At 50.5% G+C, this 19,915-nt stretch overlaps 2 protein-coding genes across 2 annotated transcripts in view; one reads left to right on the top strand and one right to left on the bottom strand.

Annotated features, from left to right (window-relative positions):
* Positions 1–19,915, bottom strand: part of LOC133771071 (uncharacterized) — a 79,907-nt gene that overhangs the window by 7,821 nt on the left and 52,171 nt on the right. Inside the window, exon 5 of the mRNA XM_062206796.1 lies at positions 1,592–1,736. Within this exon, the coding sequence (XP_062062780.1) occupies positions 1,592–1,736 (145 nt within the window). The remainder of the gene's footprint in view (positions 1–1,591; positions 1,737–19,915) is intronic.
* LOC133771893 (spermatogenesis-associated protein 31E1-like) lies at positions 3,670–19,616 on the top strand. Its single transcript, XM_062208273.1, has 4 exons — positions 3,670–3,675; positions 12,205–12,438; positions 15,041–18,688; positions 19,005–19,616. Exons 1-4 carry the CDS (start codon positions 3,670–3,672, stop codon positions 19,614–19,616), a joined length of 4,500 nt encoding a protein of 1,499 aa, XP_062064257.1.

Raw genomic sequence — 19,915 nt, forward strand, 5'->3', positions numbered from 1 at the left:
CAGGGCCCATAAGGGATGCTGGCACTGCAGATGGTGGCTTTACCTGCTATGCCATTGTGCCGGCTCCCATGCCAGTCTCCATATTTTCTTTCTTTTTTTTTAAGATTTATTTTATTTATTTGAGAATTAGAGTTACAGACAGTGAGAGGGAGAGAGAGAGAGAAAGATCTTCCTTCCATTGGTTCACTCCCCAAATGGCTGCAACGGCCGGAACTGTGCCGATCCGAAGCCAGGAGCCAGGAGCTTCTTCCCGGTCTCCCATGCAGATGCAGGGGCCCAAGCACTTGGGCCATCTTCTACTGCTTTCCCAGGCCATAGCAGAGAGCTGCATCAGAAGAGGAACAGCCGGGACTAGAACCGGCGCCCATATGGGATACCGGCACTGCAGGCAGAGGATTAATCTACTGCATCACAGCGCTGGCCCCCCATATTTTATTTTCAAAACAAAATTTAGGGAAATTGTAAGACGTAATTCTAAACACCCAAGTAGAGTGTAGTAGCAGAAGCTTTGGAGGTCCGCTACCTTGCCTGTTTCTAAGTTCACTTGCCACATTTCTCATGAGTTTGATATCATTTATCTCACAGGACTTTTGTGAGGATTAAAATAATCCATATGAAAACACCCAGTGCAGGACATGATTAATGCCTTTCCCATGGAAATTAAAAAATGGAAATCGTATTCTGAGACTCTGCCTTCTGCTTGAGTGTTAGCCCTTAAGACATATGATACCTTTTTTTTTTTTTTTCTTTTTTGACAGGCAGAGTGGACAGAGAGAGAGAGACAGAGAGAAAGGTCTTCCTTTTGCCGTTGGTTCACCCTCCAATGGCCGCCGCGGCTGGCGCACCGCGCTGATCCAATGGCACGAGCCAAGTGCTTCTCCTGGTCTCCCATGGGGTGCAGGGCCCAAGGACTTGGGCCATCCTCCACTGCACTCCCTGGCCACAGCAGAGAGCTGGCCTGGAAGAGGGGCAACCGGGACAGGATCCGGCGCCCCGACCAAGACTAGAACCCGGTGTGCCGGCGCCGCAAGGCGGAGGATTAGCCCAGTGAGTCGCAGCGCCAGCCAGACATATGATACCATTTTAAACGGTTTGCTTTTACTAAATGATCAAATGAGTTTTGTAGATTGAATATCTGTTAACAAAATTCATTTGTGAAAGCACACCTTGGTTACAGGATGCCACCCTCAGTAAGGGGTGGCCATAATTGCAGACTGTGTGTCCAAGAATACATTTTGAAGAACACACCCCCAGTCTCTGCTAATACCTGCTGAGGGGTGACTTCTAGACAGGGTCTCCCAACATCCCGTAAGTACAGCCTCTGGAATTTAGCTAGTGTTTGTTGAAATTTGCATGTGGTAAGAAGTTTTCCCACTTCCATTCTATTCATAGGGTTTTTCCTCTGTGTTCTCTAAATTATGGTAGATTGCTCTTCCCACATTCACATGCTTCCCCTTCTGTGAGTTCTTTGATGCGTACTGAAAAATGATTTCCAGCAAAAGGATTTACTACATTTGTTATTAAATGGTTGGCTCTGATTGCCCTTCCTGGGTGGTCCCATCAACACAGCTGACTCCGGTACAGGACTTACCAACCAGTGAACACTCTTCGTGGGCCACAGTGCCAGTAGGAGTACAGCCGAATGCTTGGCTTCTAGTCTCAGGCACATTTCGGAGCAGGAAACTAATCCTGGATCCTTCAGTATTAAAGCTGGGACAGCGACCGGGTGAGGGCTTCTGCAAGTTAAGGAATGCCAAAGACTGTGAGTGAACCACCAGAAGGAAGGAGAAAGGCATGGAACAGATTCTCTCTGACATGCCTCAGAAAAAACTGATCTTCTGGGAGCTTTTTTTTTTAAAAAAAGATTTATTCACTTATTTGAAAGGCAGAGCTACAGGGAGGCAGGTTCCTCCTTCCATTCACAGGTTCACTCCTTAGATGGCCAAAATGGATGAGCTGTGCTGATCCAAAGCCAGGAGCCCACAGGGTCTCCCACTTGGGTGCAAGGGCCCAAGAACTTGGACCATCTTCTACTGCTTTTCCAGGTCATAGCAGAGAGCTGGAATGGAAGTGGGGCAGCTGGGACTTGAACCGGTGCCCATATGGGATGCCAGCACTGCAGACGATGGCCTTACCCATTACACCAGAGCACCAGCCCCTGTTGGCACTTTTGAGCTCAGACCTCCAGCCTCCAGAATTGTGATTGCTGTTTAAGCCACGCATCTATGCTACTTTGTTCCAGCAACCCTAGCAAAACTGTACTGTAGATTGTGATCTTGACATACACTGTTCTTGGAAATTGATGGGCCCCAATAGGACTGGGGCTGTGTCTTAGGGCCCATGTACCCAGTGCGTCTGCTGTGGCTTGTGTGGCATCAGTAGTCTCGTCAATGAAGGGATTCTGGCACAGTTAAAACAGTAGATGTGACAGCACAGTTTACAGCATAGGTAGTAGAGAAGGAAAGATGGAGGGCAAGGCAGGGTTAGGATCCACCAGAAAAGAGTTGGGCCCAGTTCTACCACTTGTTATTTTTTACCCTGGGCCAGTACACTCACTCATGAGCCTTCACTATGCCACCTATGAACTTGGAGACACTGCTGAAGCAGAGACAGCCAGTAGCCCAAAAATTCATGTGCCCACTTCTGTAGTGTAGCTAGAGGAAGCTAGAAGTAGCTAGAGGTGGCTGCCAACCACTGCTTGCCTTGCCTCCCACGTCCCTGTGCTAAGGAAATGTGGGTGAAAGTCATATGTTACTTCTACCCAGAGTTAAAGAAATGAAGGTGGTTCTTTGCTTCCTCTTCCATCCACTGGCACACAGGACTCCAGGCCTTGCGGATGGCAATACAAAGTGAAAGGTGCCCAGGTCTTTACATCAGCCAACCAGAGGCCAGCCCCCTGGAGAACAGAGATGCCCACACAGAACCACTGTGTGAGTAAGGAACTTGTACTCTGAGAAGTCACTGACATGTGGGGTTTATTTGTTAACAGCAGTTAGTAGTTTTTTTTATTATTTATTTAACAGGCAGAGTTATAGAAAGTGAGAGAGAGAGAGACAGAAAGATTTTCTTTCCGTTGGTTCACTCCCCAAATGGCCGCAACGGCTGGTGCTGCACCAATCAGAAGCCAGGAGCCAGGTGCTTCTTCCTGGTCTCCCATGTGGGTGCAGAGGCCCAAGCATTTGGGCCATCCTCCACTGCCTTTCCGGGCCACAGCACAGAGCTGGACTGGAAGAGGAGTAACTAGGACTAGAATCCGGCACCCATATGGGATGCCGGCACTACAGGTAGAGGATCAACCAAGTGAGCCACAGCGCCGGCCCCAACAGCAGTTAGTATTAACCGATGCATATATCTTCCAAGTACCAAAGGCATCACAATGTAATATATGCTACAACGATCATCATTGCTACCAGGGCCCAGCCATGTTCATCAGGAAGGCTGAGCACAAAAGCAACCACACTTTAATTATTGAACTCTGTCTTTTGCCTGCAGTAGCAGAATCCTGACAGGCAGGGAACGGGGTAGGGTAATTGCCAGGAAGTGCTTGAGTCAGTCTGCTCTCAGAAAGCACTCCAAGCTGTAGCCATGGCCCTGGCACTCAGAACCGGTTTCTTTTAAAGCACTGACAGTAATATTGGTCATCCACACACCCTGTGGCTGTGGGCCACAATGCAGGTAAGGAAGTGTGATGCAGGGGTCTCATTTGAGCAGTTCCCCCATGAAACAGAGAATATAGAGAGCAGGTCAGGCTCCACAAGTCAGCCCGCCTTCCCAACAGCCCACGATGCCCACGTGGCGTGAACAGAGGGAGAGTGACATTTGATGGACTTTACAGCTCAGTAAAAGCCTCCTACAGCCTGCGGTGCTGCTTCCCATGCAAAGGCCGAGAATCTGTTTTCCTTGTTTTCTTCTGTATCCTCTGTGCCGTGCCTCTGAGGAGCCCTACCTGGAGTTCACCTCCCCCTGAAGCAGAGGAGTGAAGCTCCTCCCCCGACTGCTCCCACACACTGCAAATGCAGATCACCGGGACCCATTCAGTCAAAAGTCACTGGCAGTGGCTTCCCGTTGCCTTCTTCTAATCACTTCCCAGAATGTGGGGCCGGCGCTGTGACGCAGCGGGTTAAAACCATGGCCTGAAGCACCGGCATCCCATATGGGCACTGGTTCTAGTCCCGGCTGCTCCTTGGCCAGTCCAGCTCTCTGCTATGGCCTGAGAAAGCAGTAGAAGATGGCCCAAGTCCTTGGGCCCTGCACCCACGTGGGAGACCTGGAAGAAGCTCCTGGCTCCTGGCTTTGGATCGGCACAGCTCTGGCCATTGTGGCTATTTGGGGAGTGAACCAGTGGATGGAAGACTCTCTCTCTGTCTCTACCTCTCTGTAACTCTGTCTTTCAAATAAATAAAATAAATCTTTTAAAAAAAGAACATAATGTTGTGTTTTGGCTGGAAATACGTTGTGAACCGTAGGTTCTTTCCATTTACCGAACAGCCAATGTTCTCTTGCTAACCAGATCACTGCACAAGAACTGTAAGCACCCAGCAGCATCAAACAGCTCCCGTCTCAGCAGCCAATGGAAGGCAATGGATATTTCTCAGGGTGTTCAGGCACAGATGTCAGACTTGGGTTTGGACTCTGGGTCACAATAGAAGAACCATCTGAGGTGGCCATTGAGAAAGAGAAATTTCTTGGGGCCAGCATTGTGGCACAGAGGGTTAAGCTACCACTTCTGATGCTGGCATCTCACACTGGAGCACTGGTTTGAGTCCCAGCTGCTCTGCTTCCAATCCTGCTCCCTTCTACTGTGTCTGGGGAAGCAGTGGAAGATGGTCCAAGTACTTGGGCCCCTGCCACCTATGTGGGAGATCAGGATGGAGTTCAAGGTTCTTGCCTGGCACAACCCTGATCATTGTAGTCATTTGGGGTGTGAACCAGTAGATGGAAGATCTCTCTGTCTCTCTCTCTTGCTCTCGCTCTCGCTCTCTCTTCCTGCCAGACACACACACTGCAATTTTGCCTTTCAAATAAATAAAAAATAAATCTTTTTTTAAAGATTTATTTTTTATTTATTTGAAAGACAGAGATACAGAGAGAGAGGTAGAGATAGAGAGAGAGGTCTTCCATCTGCTGGTTCACCCCCTAGATGGCCACAATGGCCGGAGCTGAGCTGATCTGAAACCAGGAGCTTCTTCTGGGTCTCCATGCGGGTGCAGGGGCCCAAGGACTTGGGCCATCCTCCACTGCCCTCCCGGGCCACAGCAGAGAGCTGGATGGGAAGAGGAGCAGCTGAGACTAGAACCAGAGCCCATATGGGATGCTGGTGCTTCAGGCCAGGGCATTAACCCGCTGCGCCACAGCACCGGCCCTGATAAATCATTTCTTTAAAAAATGAAATAGGTTTTTTTAAGAAGAGGGTGGTTTCTTCTTAGTGCCTGCCAGGTTTAAATGATTAATTACCTCCCCAAGTGGAACATAAAATCTAGTTAAGTCTGTGAAGCCAGCTTTTGAGAGGAAGTAGTATTTAGTCACTAGCACTTTTTCTATGGATACCAAAATGGATATCAATGGAAGAGAAATTCACTGTATGCATACATTGTAGTTCATTATAAAGTCTGCCAACTGATTACGGCGTTCAAGTTGATGAGTTTAGCTTGAGTTCAAGAGAGGCAAAAGGAATTTTAGCCAGAGAAGTAGTAGGGGGGTTTGTGAAATAAAATGAAGACAGGTAACCCAAAGTTGGAGCAATTACATTTCTCCTGTAAACCTTTCCTCTCACCATGGCTTTGATGACAAACAAGGATAAGGATGGAGGCCAGTGCTGTGGCACAGCAAGTTAAAGCCCTGGCCTGAATCTCCAGCATCCCATATGGACGCCGGTTCAAGACCTAGCTGCTGCTCTTCCCATCCGGCTCTCTTCTATGGCCTGGGAAAGCAGTAGAAGATGGCCCAAGTCCTTGGGCCCCTGCACCCACGTGCGGGACCAAGAAGAAGCTCCTGACTCCTGGCTTCGGATCAGCCCAGCTCCGGCTGTTGCGGCCATTTGGGGAGTGAACCATCGGATGGAAGACCTGTCTCTCTCTCTCTCTTTTTTTCTCTCTCTCCCCCTGCTGTGTAACTCTGACTTTCAAATAAATAAATAAATCTTAAAAAAAAAAAAAAGGATAAAGATAGACAGGAATCCCTTCCACAACTGAGTAGCAGGCTGATCTCAGGTTCCATGAACAGCAAGACATGCAAATACCTAAAAAAACCTACTGTGTCCTGATCAGGGATGGCAGTTCAAATTGCATTGTGTGAGGCAGGTTTTGCCGTAAGGTTAAGATGCTTCTGAGTATTCCCACACCTCATCTCATAGTGCCTAGGTTTCAGTCGCAGCCCCACACCCTATTCCAGCTTCTTGCTAATGGGTGTTCTGGGAGGTAGCAGAGATGGCTTAGGCAGACGGGTCTCTGCTACCCATGTGGCTGACCTGGAGCGAGTTCTCAGTTTCCAGCTCCTGCCGTCAGTCTGGCCAATCCTAGAGAACAGTGGGCATTTAGGAGTGAGCCACTGAATGGGAGATCTCTCTCTCTCTCTGTCTATGTGTGTGCCTTTCAAATAAATTTAATTTTTTTTAAAAATTGCATCAAACATTTCTGTACTCAAAAGTGAGCAAGTCCTTTTTATCGTGCTCCACAGTGAAACTTTAGGAGATAAACAATGACCTGAACACCTCAAGTGGATCTTGGGTTTACTAACATTATACAGTAATGGGCAGAAAACATAATGACCTGGGAAAGCAGTGGAAATGGCTCAAGTGCTGGTCCCTGCACCCACATAGGAGACCCGGATGAAGCTCCTGGCTCCTGGCTTCAGATAGGCTCAGCTCCAGCCATTGTGGCCATTTGGGGAGTGAACCAGCGGATGGAAGATCTCTCTGTGTTTCTCCCTTTCTGTCTGTAACTCTGCCTTTCAAACAAATAAATAAATCTTTTTTAAAAAGTGATAGAGGTGGGGCCAGAGTTGTGGTGCAGTAAGTTAAGCTGGCTGCCTGTGATGCTGGCATCCCATATGTATGCCAGTTTGAATCCCAGCCGTTCCATTTCCCATCCAGCTCCCCACTAATGCACCTGGGAAGGCAATGGAAGATGACCCAAGAGCTTGGGTACCTGCCATTGATGCAGGAGACTGGTGGAGTTCCTGACTCCTGATTTTGCCATGGCCCAGCCCCAACCATTGTAGCCATTTGGGGAGTAAACCAGCAGGTGAAATCTCTCTCTCTCTCTCTCTCTCTCTCTCTCTCTCTCTATCTCCCTCCCTCTGTGTGTGTGTGTCCTTTTGTCTCTCTAACTCTGCCTTTCAAATAAGCAAAAAAAAAAAAAAAAGAAGAAGAAGAAGAAGTGAATGGAGGTGAATTGTACCCACATGGGAGACCAGGAGAAGCACCTGGCTCCTGGCTTCAGATCAGCATGGTGCGCCAGCCACAGCGCGCCAGCTGCAGTGTCCACTGAGGGGTGAATCAACGGAAAAGGAAGACCTTTCTCTCTGTTTCTCTCTCACTGTCCACTCTGCCTGTCAAAAAATAAATAAATAAATAAAGAAGAAAGGTGAGGTCCTCTCCTCTGAGGGCAGGAGACAGGAAGGTTTTGCCCTGGAGGAATGGATTTGCCCAGGAAGAAACCTCTTAGAGAATGTGTTGGTGGCTCCCCAGTAGGTGGTCCAGCCAGATCACTGTATAAAGTTCAACATGAAGCACTTCCCAATCATATAAGAGGCCCAAACCTACGTTTTAGTCCATCTCTGAATCACAGGCGCTGAACTACAGATTACAATATCCATGAAAAAACTCACTGTGGAAGGCAACGATCAAACATACAAAACAAGGGGCTGTGAGGAGATAAAGGCTAGGACAGGAAACACGAAAGCTTTATTGGTGTCCTCAAAGAAAGAGAATGTCTTTATTGATGAAACAGGAGCTGGATACTATGGAAAAGATAAGGAATATTTTTTATTTCTATAAGGTGAACAACTATGTAACTCTACATATACAGATTTAGGAGAATAGGAATACTTCCCACGCTACCCTCCCTCTGCCTATATTCCCACCTTCCTTCCTTCCTTTTTATTTTTTCATATAATTTTTACAATGACATATTTTCAGTTTATTTTATAATCATAAGCTTAGCCCTTCTCTAAGTAAGGAATTCAACAAATAGTATGAAGAAAAAAACACTGTTCCTCAACAGTAAACAATAACCAAATCTCAAATTGTCAAGTTCACTTATATACATTATATTTTTTATACTCTATTAGTTACCATAGATCAGGAAAAAACATATGATATCTGTCTTTTTGGGAATTGGCTTATTTCAGTAAGTATAATTGTTTCCAGTTACATCCATTTTGTTGTGAAACACAGGAATTCATTCTTTATTATGGCTGCGTAGTATTCTATAGAGTATATATACCACATTTGCTTTATCCAGTCATCAGTTGATGGATATCTTGATTGATTCTATACCTTAGCTATCATGAATTGAGCTGCAGTAAACATGGGGTTTACTCTTGCATATGCCGATTTCATTTTGTTTGGGTAAATTCTAGGAGTGGGGTTGCTGAGTCATAGGGTAGGTCTATATTCAAATTTCTGAGGTACCTTCATACTGTCTTCAACAATGGCTGTACTAGTTTACATTCCCACCACAGTGGATTAGGGTACCTTTTCCCCCACATCCTCCACAGCATTTATTGTTTGTTTATTTCTGTATAAGAGCCATTCTAACTGGGGTGAGGTGAAATCTCATTGTGGTTTTGATTTACATTTCCCGGAAGGCCAGTAACCTCAAGCATTTTTTCATATGTCTGTTAGCCATTTGAATTTCATCTTTTGAAAAATGTCTGTTGAAGCCCTTTGCCCATTTTTTAACTGGATTGTTTGTTTTGCTGTTGTTGAATTTCTTGAGCTCTTTAGAGAGTCTGGATATTAACCCTTTATCTGTTGCATAGTTCACAAATATTTTCTCCCATTCTGTTGGTTGCCCCTTCACTTTGTTGAGTGTTTCCTTTGCAGTGCAAAAACTTCTTAACTTGATGTAATCCTATTTGCCTATTTTGGCTTTGATGTTTTTCTGGGGTCTTTGTCTAGGCCAATGTCTTGCAGAGTTTATCCAATGTTCTCCTCTAGTAATTTGATGATATCAGATTGTAGATTTAGATCCTTGATCCATTTTAAGTTGATTTTTTATAAGGTATAATGTAGGGGTCTTATTTCATACAATTTTCATCCAGTTTTCCCAGCACCATTTGTTGAAGAGACTGTCCTTTCTTAAGGATTGATTGCAGCTTATTTGTCAGAGATTCCTTGGCTTTAAATGTTATATTGATTTCTGGAGTTTCTATTCTGTTCCATTGGTCTGCATGTCTATTTTTGTGCCAGTACCAGGCTTTTTGATTGTAACTGCCCTGTGGTGTGTCTTGAAATCTGATATTGTGATGCCTCTGACTTTGTTTTTGTCATTAAGATTGCTTTAGCTACTCAGGGTCTCTTGTGTTTCCATATGAATTTTAGCATCATTTTTTCTAGATCTGAGAAGAATGTCATTGGTATTTTGATTGGGATTGCATTGAATCTATAAATTGCCTTGGGTAGTATGGACATTTTGATGGTATTAATTCTTCCAATCAATGAGCATAGATTTTTTTTTTTTCGTCTCTCAGAGCAATACTCCTAGTAGTTTGCTTTTGTTTGTGTGTTGTTTTAAAAAAATGCATATTGATTGGAAGCCACATTCATCGCGTCAATCGTGAGGCCCTCCTCCTACCTCAGATGAAATGTCTGTGGCCCTTGCCTGCCCCCTCTTCCCTGCCAGGACCTGCATCCCCAGGCAAGGTCTCCTGCCCTGCCATACTCCCCAGCCAGCCTCAGTGCCTCCCTGGCATCCAAGTCCATTGAGCCAGGTGCCCACTCCAGTACACTGATCCCTCTGTCTCTTCACAGCTAGTATCCTGTAGCCTGTCACTGCCTTCCCCTTCACATACTTAACACACCTTTGGTGTGCACCAGCCACGGCCCAGGGTTCCGAGAGACAGCATAGAGTGCTGAAGGCTACCCTGCTTCTCCACAGTCTCAGAGAGCATCACTGGGAAAGCTGAGAGCAGAGGAGGGCACTGGACCCTCAAGGCCAAGCCATGGTGAGCCTGGGGAGGATCCATTTGCACAAAGTATGTGATGCAGCCAGTTTGAGGCAGCTGAATTCAGGAAGAGGGACAGCAGCCAAACTGCCTGTGGACTTGGGACCCACCCTGCCCTCTCCCATCTCAACTTCCTTCCTGGAGTGAGTTTATCATCAGAGGGCTGAGCCTGATCCTGCCTCTGCCTTTGCCACTGCCTGCAGCTGTGTGACCTGGGCCAGCGGCTTCCCTCAGGAAGACTCAGTTCTCTCATGTGGACATGAGAGGTGACGGGGCTGTGCAAATAATCAGACCATATGGTGGGGCTTTGGCAAAGACTAAACACCCACGTATCATGCACCTGAAATGCTACCATGATTGTGTGCAGGGTGCACTGCTATTTTTCTTCTTGCTCTCATTCCTCTCACTCCTTTTGTTCAAGCGTGGTATGACTTGTAGAGGCAGCACAGGCAATCACCTAAGTGCCAGCTCTTCCACTTACCTGCTGTGTGATCACGGTAAGTCACTAGAACTCTCAGAACCACTTTTTCCCATCCCATGAAACAGGACAACTCTAAGAGAGCCTTCTGCTGTGTGTTGGCCTGTGCTGCAGTGTGCATGGGCTGAAGACTTAAGACTGCTGGCCTTGGTGGCATCTGGAAAGCAGGAATGGAATAGGCACGGAGAGGGAGCAAGTGGCGTCCCTGGGGCACTTGGCAAACCCACCCACAGTTTACACACTCCTGCCCTCTGTGATTTACTCTAAGTAGCATGTGTGCCTTTTGCAGTAAAATGAAAAACTCTGGAGAGTGGTGAGGTTCACTGAAATTAACACAGCACCTGGCTCCCAGGGTGTGGTGAGGGAGAAATGAGTTGATACCTGTGAAGCAATTAGAAAAGGACCCAGCATTTGCTAACTGCTGAGTGAATGTTAGTTGTTGTAATACCAATCATAATGCAGTGGTAATAATAATTCTGATCACCACGACTTTTCAAGCATTGCTGCTGAGTCATAAATATTGGTCATAGGGCCAGCACTGTGGCACAACGGGCTAAGCCTCCGTCTGTGGTGCCAGCATCCCATATGGGTGCTGGTTCTAGTCCAGGCTACTTTACTCTTCCCATCCAGCTCTCTGCTGTGGCCTGGGAAAGCAGTAGAAGATAGCCCAAGTCCTTGGGCCCCTGCACCCGTGTGGGAAACCTAGAGGAGATTCCTGGCTCCTGGCTTTGAATTAGCCCAGCTCCAGCCACTGTGGCCATTTGGGGAGTGAGCCAGAGGATGGAAGACCTTTCTTTCTGACTCTACCTCTCAATAAATAATAAAAAAAAGTTTTTTAAAGTGATCACAGGGAAGATCCAGTTGTCTTGATCCAACAGGGAGTAAAGACTCATTGTAAATGATTGGCTTATCACAATTAACACTACCATGGGCAAATGTACAGAGCAGTTTTACAGGGGGAGAGCATCAGGCACATAAGCTCCAACTGATTGATTTTCTCTTCCCTGGAAAAACCTTGCAATATGAACAGGATCACACTGATGAAAACATTGAACACAATATGAGATTATTTAATCTTGTGACTTTCAAATAATAAATAGTATGAATCCTTGTGTCTGATTAAACTTTAAATAAGTTTAAGGTTCTAATTCTGGGTGGATAAAAGTTTTTTTAAAAAAAAGAAAGTTATGAGGAGAGAGAATTCTGAGAGCAAATTCCTCTATGAAGTAACTCAAAATTCCTGAGATTTCCGACATTCAACTGCTGTGAAATTGGGTGCGTTCAAGCCAAGATTTCTAAGGACAAAAGGAACCAGGTGGCATCCTGGCTCCAGAGTGAAAGACTAGGAAATTGATAATGATCTCTGACAGTTTAAGCGAGTAGATTAGGATGGAGGTTTCTAGAAGGCACAGAGGAGTGGAGGGATCCACTGGGCCAGGAGGTGGGGGAGGGGCCAGAGTCAGACTCTTCCTCTCCGTGCCCCTCCCCTGCTCTGGAGCCCTTTGTGATGAGAAGGACCGCTCTGTGATGCGGTCCGGTCTTACTCCATTCTGCCAAAGGGAATTCCAAGGGCTGAGTTGCCTGAGGGTAACGGTGAGATTGAGATTCGTCTGATGGAGCATCAGCTCCTTCCTCCGCAAAGCGCCCCTGTCCCGTGGCAGAGATCCAGCTGTGCTTCCTGGAGCACAGACGTTGTCCTTCTCTTCCTGTTTGGACTGGGGCTCTTCTTCCTGTTTCTGGTCCACAGCACTCCATCCTCACGACCTCCTAAGAGAAAGGGGACCATCAGGAAGGTAAGGAGCGCTTGGCCAGAACCCAACAGGCAAAGGTTTTTCTCTTCCTTCGCTGTTGTTTCCCTGATTCCAAATTAACCAGAGAGACTCCTCCTGAGATGGGAAAGCACAGGACAACGTCATCCTTCATGGCAGGAGAGAGGCTGGAACTAGGATTTCTGTGTGAAGCTCTCAGACCACCCCTGTGGGTGAGCTGGAGAGCACCAGGGCAAAATCGGACCCTGCCTCAGCAGCTGAGGTCCCCACGACTCAGAGAATTGAGATCTCTTGGGGGCAGAGGGGGAGTGATGGGCTCTGAGCCCTGGTTCATCAGGGGCCTTCTTGGGATAGGTGCCTTGAGGCCAAGCTTTTCATCCAGGTTGGACTGACCACAGGGCTGTGCTGAGCAGTGAGAGGCTCCATGCAGAGCCTGGAGTCACCCCGGCCTCGGGCAGCAGGCTTCTCCTCGGCAGCTCACGTGCACTGTCTCCTCAGCACAGGAACAGTGACCAGCGACACCCGTGGTGGATTTCACATAGAACACCTCTCCACCTCTCCTCACTTGTCAAAGAATAAGAAATCGTTCACCTGCTTTGAATATTAGTAAGGAGGTGGGAATTTGGCCTGATGGTTAAGCCACCAACTGGGAGACCCACATCACACAGCGGAGTGCCTAGGTTCCAGCCCCAATTCTACCCCAATTCCAGCTCCCTGTTCATGCAGACCCTGGAAAGACATTGATGATGGCTTGAGTGGATGGCTTGAGTGGTCACCCATGGAGGAGACCAGGACTGAGTGCTTGGCTCCCAGTTTGGCTTGGACTGGGCCACTGCAGCCATTCAGGGAGTAAAATAGCAGATGGGACCTCTGTCCTTCTGCCTCTCCAATAATCTTTTAAAGATTTACTTTAGGGGCTAGCGCTGTGGTGCAGCAGGTTAAAGCCCCAGCTGCAGTGCCAGCATCTCGTATGGGCACTGGTTCCAGTCCCAGCTGCTCCACTTCCAGTCCAGCTCTCTGCTATGGCGTGGGAAAGCAGTAGAAAATGGCCCAAGTCCTTGGGACCCAGCACCCACTTGGGAAACCTGGAAGAAGCTCCTTGCTCCTGGCTTTGGATTGGCTCAGCTCCAGCTGTTGCTGTCATTTGGGGAGTGAACCAGGGGATTGAAGACCTCTTTAAAAAATTTTTTTGTTTTATTTGGAAAAGAGAATTGCAGAGAAAGGGGGAGAGACCAAGAGATCTCCCATACATTGGTTCACTACCCAGATGGCCACAACAGCCAGGGCTCTACCAAGCCAAAGCCAGGAGCCTAGCCTGGAGCTTCTTCCATGTCTCCCAATTGGGTTCAGGGGGTCCAAGCACTTGGGCTGTCTTCCGCTACTTTCCCCGGTGCATTAGCAGGAAGGTGGATCAGAAGTGGAGAAGCCAGGTTTTGAACCATCACCCATAAGGGATGCCAGCATCGTGGATGGTGACTTAACCATCTACACCACAACACTGGCCTCTCAAATAATTTTTTTTAATGTGAATAAAATGAAACAACAAAGAGCATCCTCAGTGAAATGGAGTAAGTCGCATTATTCCTGACCACTAGCTTGTCTAGGGGAAAGAGAGAGAGAACTGGGTCCCAGCCCCCTTCTTCCTTATCTCCCAGGGTCAAGTGCAGACCAGGAGAAGGACCAACAGCAGGAAGAAGAGCAGAGCTCTGAAAGGTAAGGCTTTTCCCTTCCACCTGGAGCCCCCACAGGTGACTTGATCTCTCCAGTCCATGAGGCACCCGACCCATATTTGAGCATGTCGGTGGGGAGGCTTCTGAGAAGGCAATCAGAACAAGGAAAATTCTCAGGTTCTAAAAAGAATTTCAGAATAAAACTGAGAAGACTGAAATGAAACTGATGAACCAGTGCCTGCATGTGGAGTCCAGCTGTGGACAGGTGTTTCATTTCCATGAGGCCAGTTCCACTTTGAGATGACCCCTCTCCCCTTCTTCCTGCACAGTGAGTGGTGAGGACTGCAGAGGGTGATGGATGGGGAAGCACTTTCTAAATGCTAAATGCTTCCTCCGTGTGCCATGCTGGCACTCCCAGGGCGGTCATGTGGGCTGGACACTAACGCTTGGGCTTCAGAGTCTGATCTCCCAGGGTCCCCCTATAAAGGGACATTTCACTCGGCCTCCTGGAAGAATCCCAGACCACTCCCTCCTGCACCCTAACCCAGTCTCCTGGTTTCTAGCCTGCAGAGACTGCTTGGAGAAACTGAAGGAGGCTCGAGGGCTCATTTCCCTTCTGCAAAGGTGAGGAGCTTTCTGCTGTGGTCCATGTCCTTATCCTGCCAGAACCCATTACATGAGTCCAGGGCCTGGAGCGTCCCACCCAGGGAGGGGGAGACCACAGACAGACAGGGGATGTGAGTGTACCCCGGGGGTGAGGGAGAGCCAGAGCTCCATGAAGTCAGGGCGTGGGGCAGTGGAGGGGCCCCGGGCTGCGGGCATCCATCCCCCCCGGGCAGGTCAGGGCTTCCGGTCCCATCTGCTCCCAGCTGCATCGTGTGCCTCCTGTCTCCTGCAGCCACCTGGGAAAGCTCCCTGACGACAGCGCTTCTCCCCTTCTGTGTCGGGACCTCCAGGGAGATGAATACAATCCAGCCCATGCTGGGGGCCACCAGCATCATGGGGAGCCCAAGGAAGATGCTTCTCCTGTCACCTCGTCCCCACTGCCTTCCCCGGCTCTGCTAACCCAGCACCCTCCTCCCCCGGACTCCCACCCATCAGAAAGACCTCAACAAGTCCAGTCCGACATGAAGAGCACCCCGGCAGGCCCTGCCCCAGACAGCGCCCCTCCAGGTAACTCCTGCTTGGCCTCTCTCGGCACGGCCACAAAGGGCTTGGACCGCGTAAGCGGCTCCATTGCATTCTTCTCCTGGTGGTGGCCGACCGCCAAGGCCTTGCTCCTGTTCACCTCACCACATGGCAGATGCCGGCAAGAGCCTCTTTCCCAGCACCCACCAGAGGCCTCGCCCTGGGGAGACGCCGCACGCGGGCAGGCAGAGGCTGGCGGCCCTCCTTTCATCAACCCGGATGTCCAGAGGCTGCTAGAAATCCTCATCTCCAGGAGAGCAGAGCTGATGCTGAAAGCAGAAGAGAAGACGGGGTCCCTGCTGGGCCAGATGCGCCCGGGCTCCCTCCTGAGTTCTCTGGGAGCTCTCTTGAGGTCACTGAGTCACAAGCAGCCCAGCACCACCCCACAGCTCTTCTGGAGACCAAGGCACAAATGCACACAGCTGCAGGGGCCTCAGCGGCTCTCTGCCCCCCAGGTCTTTGGGGATCACTTAGAGAAGAAATGCAGCCAGCTCTTCTGGGGCCTCCCTTCTCTGCACAGCGAGTCACTAGTGGCCACGGCCTGGACCCCTAGAAGGTCCTCCCCTGCACTAGTTCCCTCGATTCTGTTCAACAGGGGCTCTAGTTCCTCTCCAGTTCAGACTCAGGCCAGTCTACCTCTACAGCTTTCCCCGGCGAAGCCTTTGTCCCCTTATCCTTTGGCTCCACCCCAACCTCTGACTCAAAGCTTGCCCCTACCTCTGGGTCAGATCCAGACCCAGGCCCCTCTCCCATCCTCTCTCCCAAACCTACCAAATGCATCTCCACCCCAGAGTGTGGTCTATAAAACACCCTGCTCTCCCTCCCAGGAGAAGGCTCAGTCTTTCAACCCGACTGAGAGTCAGCAAATGGAATGGCCCTTGAAGAAGAGACTGAAACAGAGGAAGGCTTTACTTTCTTTTTTCAAAAACCCCCAGGAAGTTGCCAGCCAGTCCGTTCCCCACTTTCCTCGGGGCTTTCGGGGCTGTCAGACTGGCGGGACTGCCTCCACCTTGCCCGGGGATTCCATCAGCTCTGATCTCCAGGAGCAGCCAGAGCCACAGAACCAAGTGAAGCTTCTCGCGGATGAACAGGATGGCCCCCCCTGCAAATTCGAAGCGTCTCAGGAACAGACACAGCCTCAGGGCAAATCCCCACAGGTCTGCCACTGCCAGGCAATGGACACGCGTGGCTTCTCCCGGCCTTCCCCGCCCTCGGCACCTGCAGGTGACCCCGAAGTGCAGAAGACAGGATTCACGTGTTCTAAGAGACCCTCGAGCAAGGGTGCAGTAAAGGGCAAACCAGCCGCAGCACAAAAGGATCTAGGGAAAGAGGAGGATGACCAAGAATTCCTGCCCTGGGATCCACAAAGAACCTCAGTGAAAGTCCTAGAGGAAGACGAAGAGGAGTCCAAGTGTAACCCCGTCATCCCTCAGGAGTGTGACTGTGTAAATTACAAACCCAAGAGCCCAGATAAGAAGCATCTCAAGAAAACCCTGAATGTCCACTTGAACCGGACGTTAGGGCAGATCAAAGAAGGCAGGATCCCTGTGAGAGTGCGCCGGTCCTGGCTTGTTGCTGCCAGTCATTCTTTGCCCAAGTCCAGCATCCCTGTAAAACCTAGAAAACCAGTAGCCTCAAAGGGTCAGACCTCCGGTGTGAACACATCCAGGAAGCTCTCCTTCCTCAATCCCCTGACGCGATTTTTGCTGGAAACACACTTGAAAGGTTTTGACGCAAGGTATGGGTGGTGTCTACAGCAGATGGCCCATGAGAGCGCACAGGTCACTCCCAGTGCAAATCAAGCTGCCTCTGCTCCACAGCCCACCTTCCCCAGCTCTGCCGCCAGTGGGACTGGGGGTAACATAAGAGACGATGTTGCCCATCACCTGGAAAACCCTCCTGACAAAGGCCCAAGAGAGGAGAAGGCCAAACAGTCCTGTCACATCAGGGACTGGCCTCTCCTCGACCCCTCATCTGAATATAAGGACGTCCAGAGGGTCCCCACAGCGAGGCCACCTGCTGGCCCCTGTGGGTTCTCAGAGGCCAGACGGGAGACCAGGCTGCCTCCCACTGAGCCCATCACTTACAGTCCCTTGGGCAGAAGCAGGACTGTCCAAAAAGCCGAGAGGGGCAGCCCAGAGTGGAGGCCGCGTGCAGAAACGGCCAGGAGTGAGCCCCAGCGTGAGAGACGGAGAGCGACCTTATCGGACTTCTGCCACAGCCCGGAGGAGCAGAAGATCAGTAGAGGATTCCAGCCGAAAAGAGCCGAAGAGATCAGACAGAGACTGCAGGCCAAAGGAAAGCCGCGTGCTTGGGATGTCACCGTGGGAGCCAGTATGACAACCACCGTGCAAGGCCTGGATGTGAGTCTCAGTCTGCAGTCTCAGGGCACCAGCAGACATCCTCAACCCTCGAGAACTTTGGTTGACGTCAGTGTAGGACAGCCAGGCCTGAGAGCACAGGACAGCCACGACCTGGAGGTCCAAGTGGAAGTAGACCCGGAGAAACGGCGCCCACAGCACATTGCCAGCGTCCTCCATCAAGACCGCAGCCCTGTACTGCTCCCCACCACAGACATCTTGGCTTCTCAGGCCTCTTGGGTAGCTTCCCAGGGCTCGCCTAGTAGCACCACACCAGCTTCTCTGGGGCTTCGTGACCGCCTATCAAATGCCAGGAGCAACCAGGAGCAGCAGGAGGCCAGGACCCCAAAAGGGAAAGCCCCGTGGACGAGTGAGAGCAAGACGTACAGTCCCCCTGACAGGAGAGGGGCCTGCAAGAGGCCCAAACCTGAAGAACAGGAACAAAGGGCTCCAAAGAAAAGGGTCACTATTGCCTGTGGGATGAGCCGCCCTGCCTGGGACAGGGAGATGGAAGACAGCCTGGGGGACAAGTCCCCGCCACTCCTGCCAGAGAAGAGACAGACACCCCCAGAAAGCCACATCAAACAGAGGACAAGGCCCTCTCAGCAGTGGTTCAGCCCCAGCCAAAAAGGCTCAGAGTGGGAAGATCCCCTGGAGAAAGGCAGGCCTGCATCGGCCACGGCTTGGATCCACGGATCACGCCTTGAGAAAATGATCACGGAGAGGAGAGATGCGGAGGCCCAGGCAGTCGTAACCGCTGTGGCAAAGATCCTGATAGACAAACTGGGGCTTCGGCGCCAACCTGCTCCCTCAGAGGTACATGGGCCAAAAAAGGAACCCCAGGGCCTGCTGGGTAGGAGTTCTTGCCTTCACAGGGGTCCCTCTGGCCAAGAGAAAAAGAGAGTGGTGATAGACCCGGCCTTTATAAAACAAGCCACCCCCAGGGACCTCACCTGTTCCGTCAAGAGCAGGTGGATCAGTGAGAGGGACACCAATTGGGTCCCCCCGTCCAGGGAGCCAGTGATGCCAGCCAGCCCCGGCCAGCAAGGGCTAAGGGTAACAAGTATCTCAAGATGGAACTTCCATTGCCCCAGGAAGTACCTTCCTCAGAAAGATGTCTCATTGGATCAGACACACCATGCCTCCAAAGGCCTGCAGGAGGCCCAGACCAGGGCAGCGGGAAGAGAGAGCAGCAGGACCCAGGGCCTCCTGGGCCCACAGCACGGCCCACCCTGCCTGGGATAGGGAAACAGGAGATATCCTGGGGGTCGAGTCCTCACCATTCCTGACAAAGAAGGGACAGGCACCCCCAGGAAGCCACAAGGAACACAGAACATGGCCATTCGTGCAGTGTCCTAACCCCATCCAAAAGGGCACAGGGCAGAGAGACACCCTTCCAGGAGGCAGGCCTGCATCAGCCATCGCCTGGGACCAGGGATCACGCGTGGGCAGGACGCGCACGGAGAGGAGAGATGCTGAGGCCCAGGCGGTCATAACGGTTGTGGGCAAGATCATGTTGGACCACCTGGGGCTTCCACGTGGACGCGGCATCTCAGAGATAGACTGGTACACGGTGGAACGCCAGGCCCTGCTGCGGGAGCGTTCCAGCTACCGCAGGGGTCCTTCCTACACTCAGCAAAGCAGAGCGGGCACAGTCACAGCCTTTGGTCACCAGGCCACCCCTCAGGGCCTCAGCTGTCCTGTCAAGAGCAGGTGGCTCAGAGGCAGGGACAGCACCTGGGTCTCCCCACCCAGGGAGCCTGCGTGCCACTCAAGCCCAGGCCAGCACCGACCGGGGGTGACAGGTGACTCGGGTCGGCCTGTGCACTGCCCCAGGAACTGCCTTCTTCAAAGAGGTGCCTCCTCCCCTCACACACAGCATGCTTCTCAAGCCTGTCCCAGTGGGAAAAGCTTTCTCTCGGAAAAACGCCAGTTTCTGCAGAGGAAACCCGCTCAGTCCTATGTCCCCACATCTTTTATGTGACAATGGCTCCTTTCTACAGAGATATGCATTCCTCCCCAATACACGTGTCTTCTCATCATAGGCGTGGCTTCTGTCTGTGCTGTGCCGTGCGCGGGCATAGGGGAGTGGTCAGCTGCTGTCCCTGAGTGTGGCTTCGAGAAGGGTCAGGGCATGGAGGGAGGCTGACATTGGTGGTGGAGACCCAACCTCACCCCGGCTCCCCTCACTGCATCATGGGCTTTCATTCCCGTCATTACAGAACCAAACCAAAGGAAGCCTGCAGGTCTTATCCAGGTGAGCAGCCCCGTAGGACTCTGCCC

The sequence above is a fragment of the Lepus europaeus genome, chromosome 12 (assembly GCF_033115175.1).
Source record: "Lepus europaeus isolate LE1 chromosome 12, mLepTim1.pri, whole genome shotgun sequence".
NCBI classification, from domain to species: domain Eukaryota; kingdom Metazoa; phylum Chordata; class Mammalia; order Lagomorpha; family Leporidae; genus Lepus; species Lepus europaeus.

What these genes read in the sequence shown, in the direction of transcription:
- LOC133771893 (XM_062208273.1), top strand. An exon ending in GAAAGGGGACCATCAGGAAG is followed by an intron (nt 12,439 to 15,040) that starts GTAAGGAGCGCT and finishes CGGGACCTCCAG; the next exon opens with GGAGATGAATACAATCCAGC. An exon ending in CCGGCCAGCAAGGGCTAAGG is followed by an intron (nt 18,689 to 19,004) that starts GTAACAAGTATC and finishes CCCATCCAAAAG; the next exon opens with GGCACAGGGCAGAGAGACAC.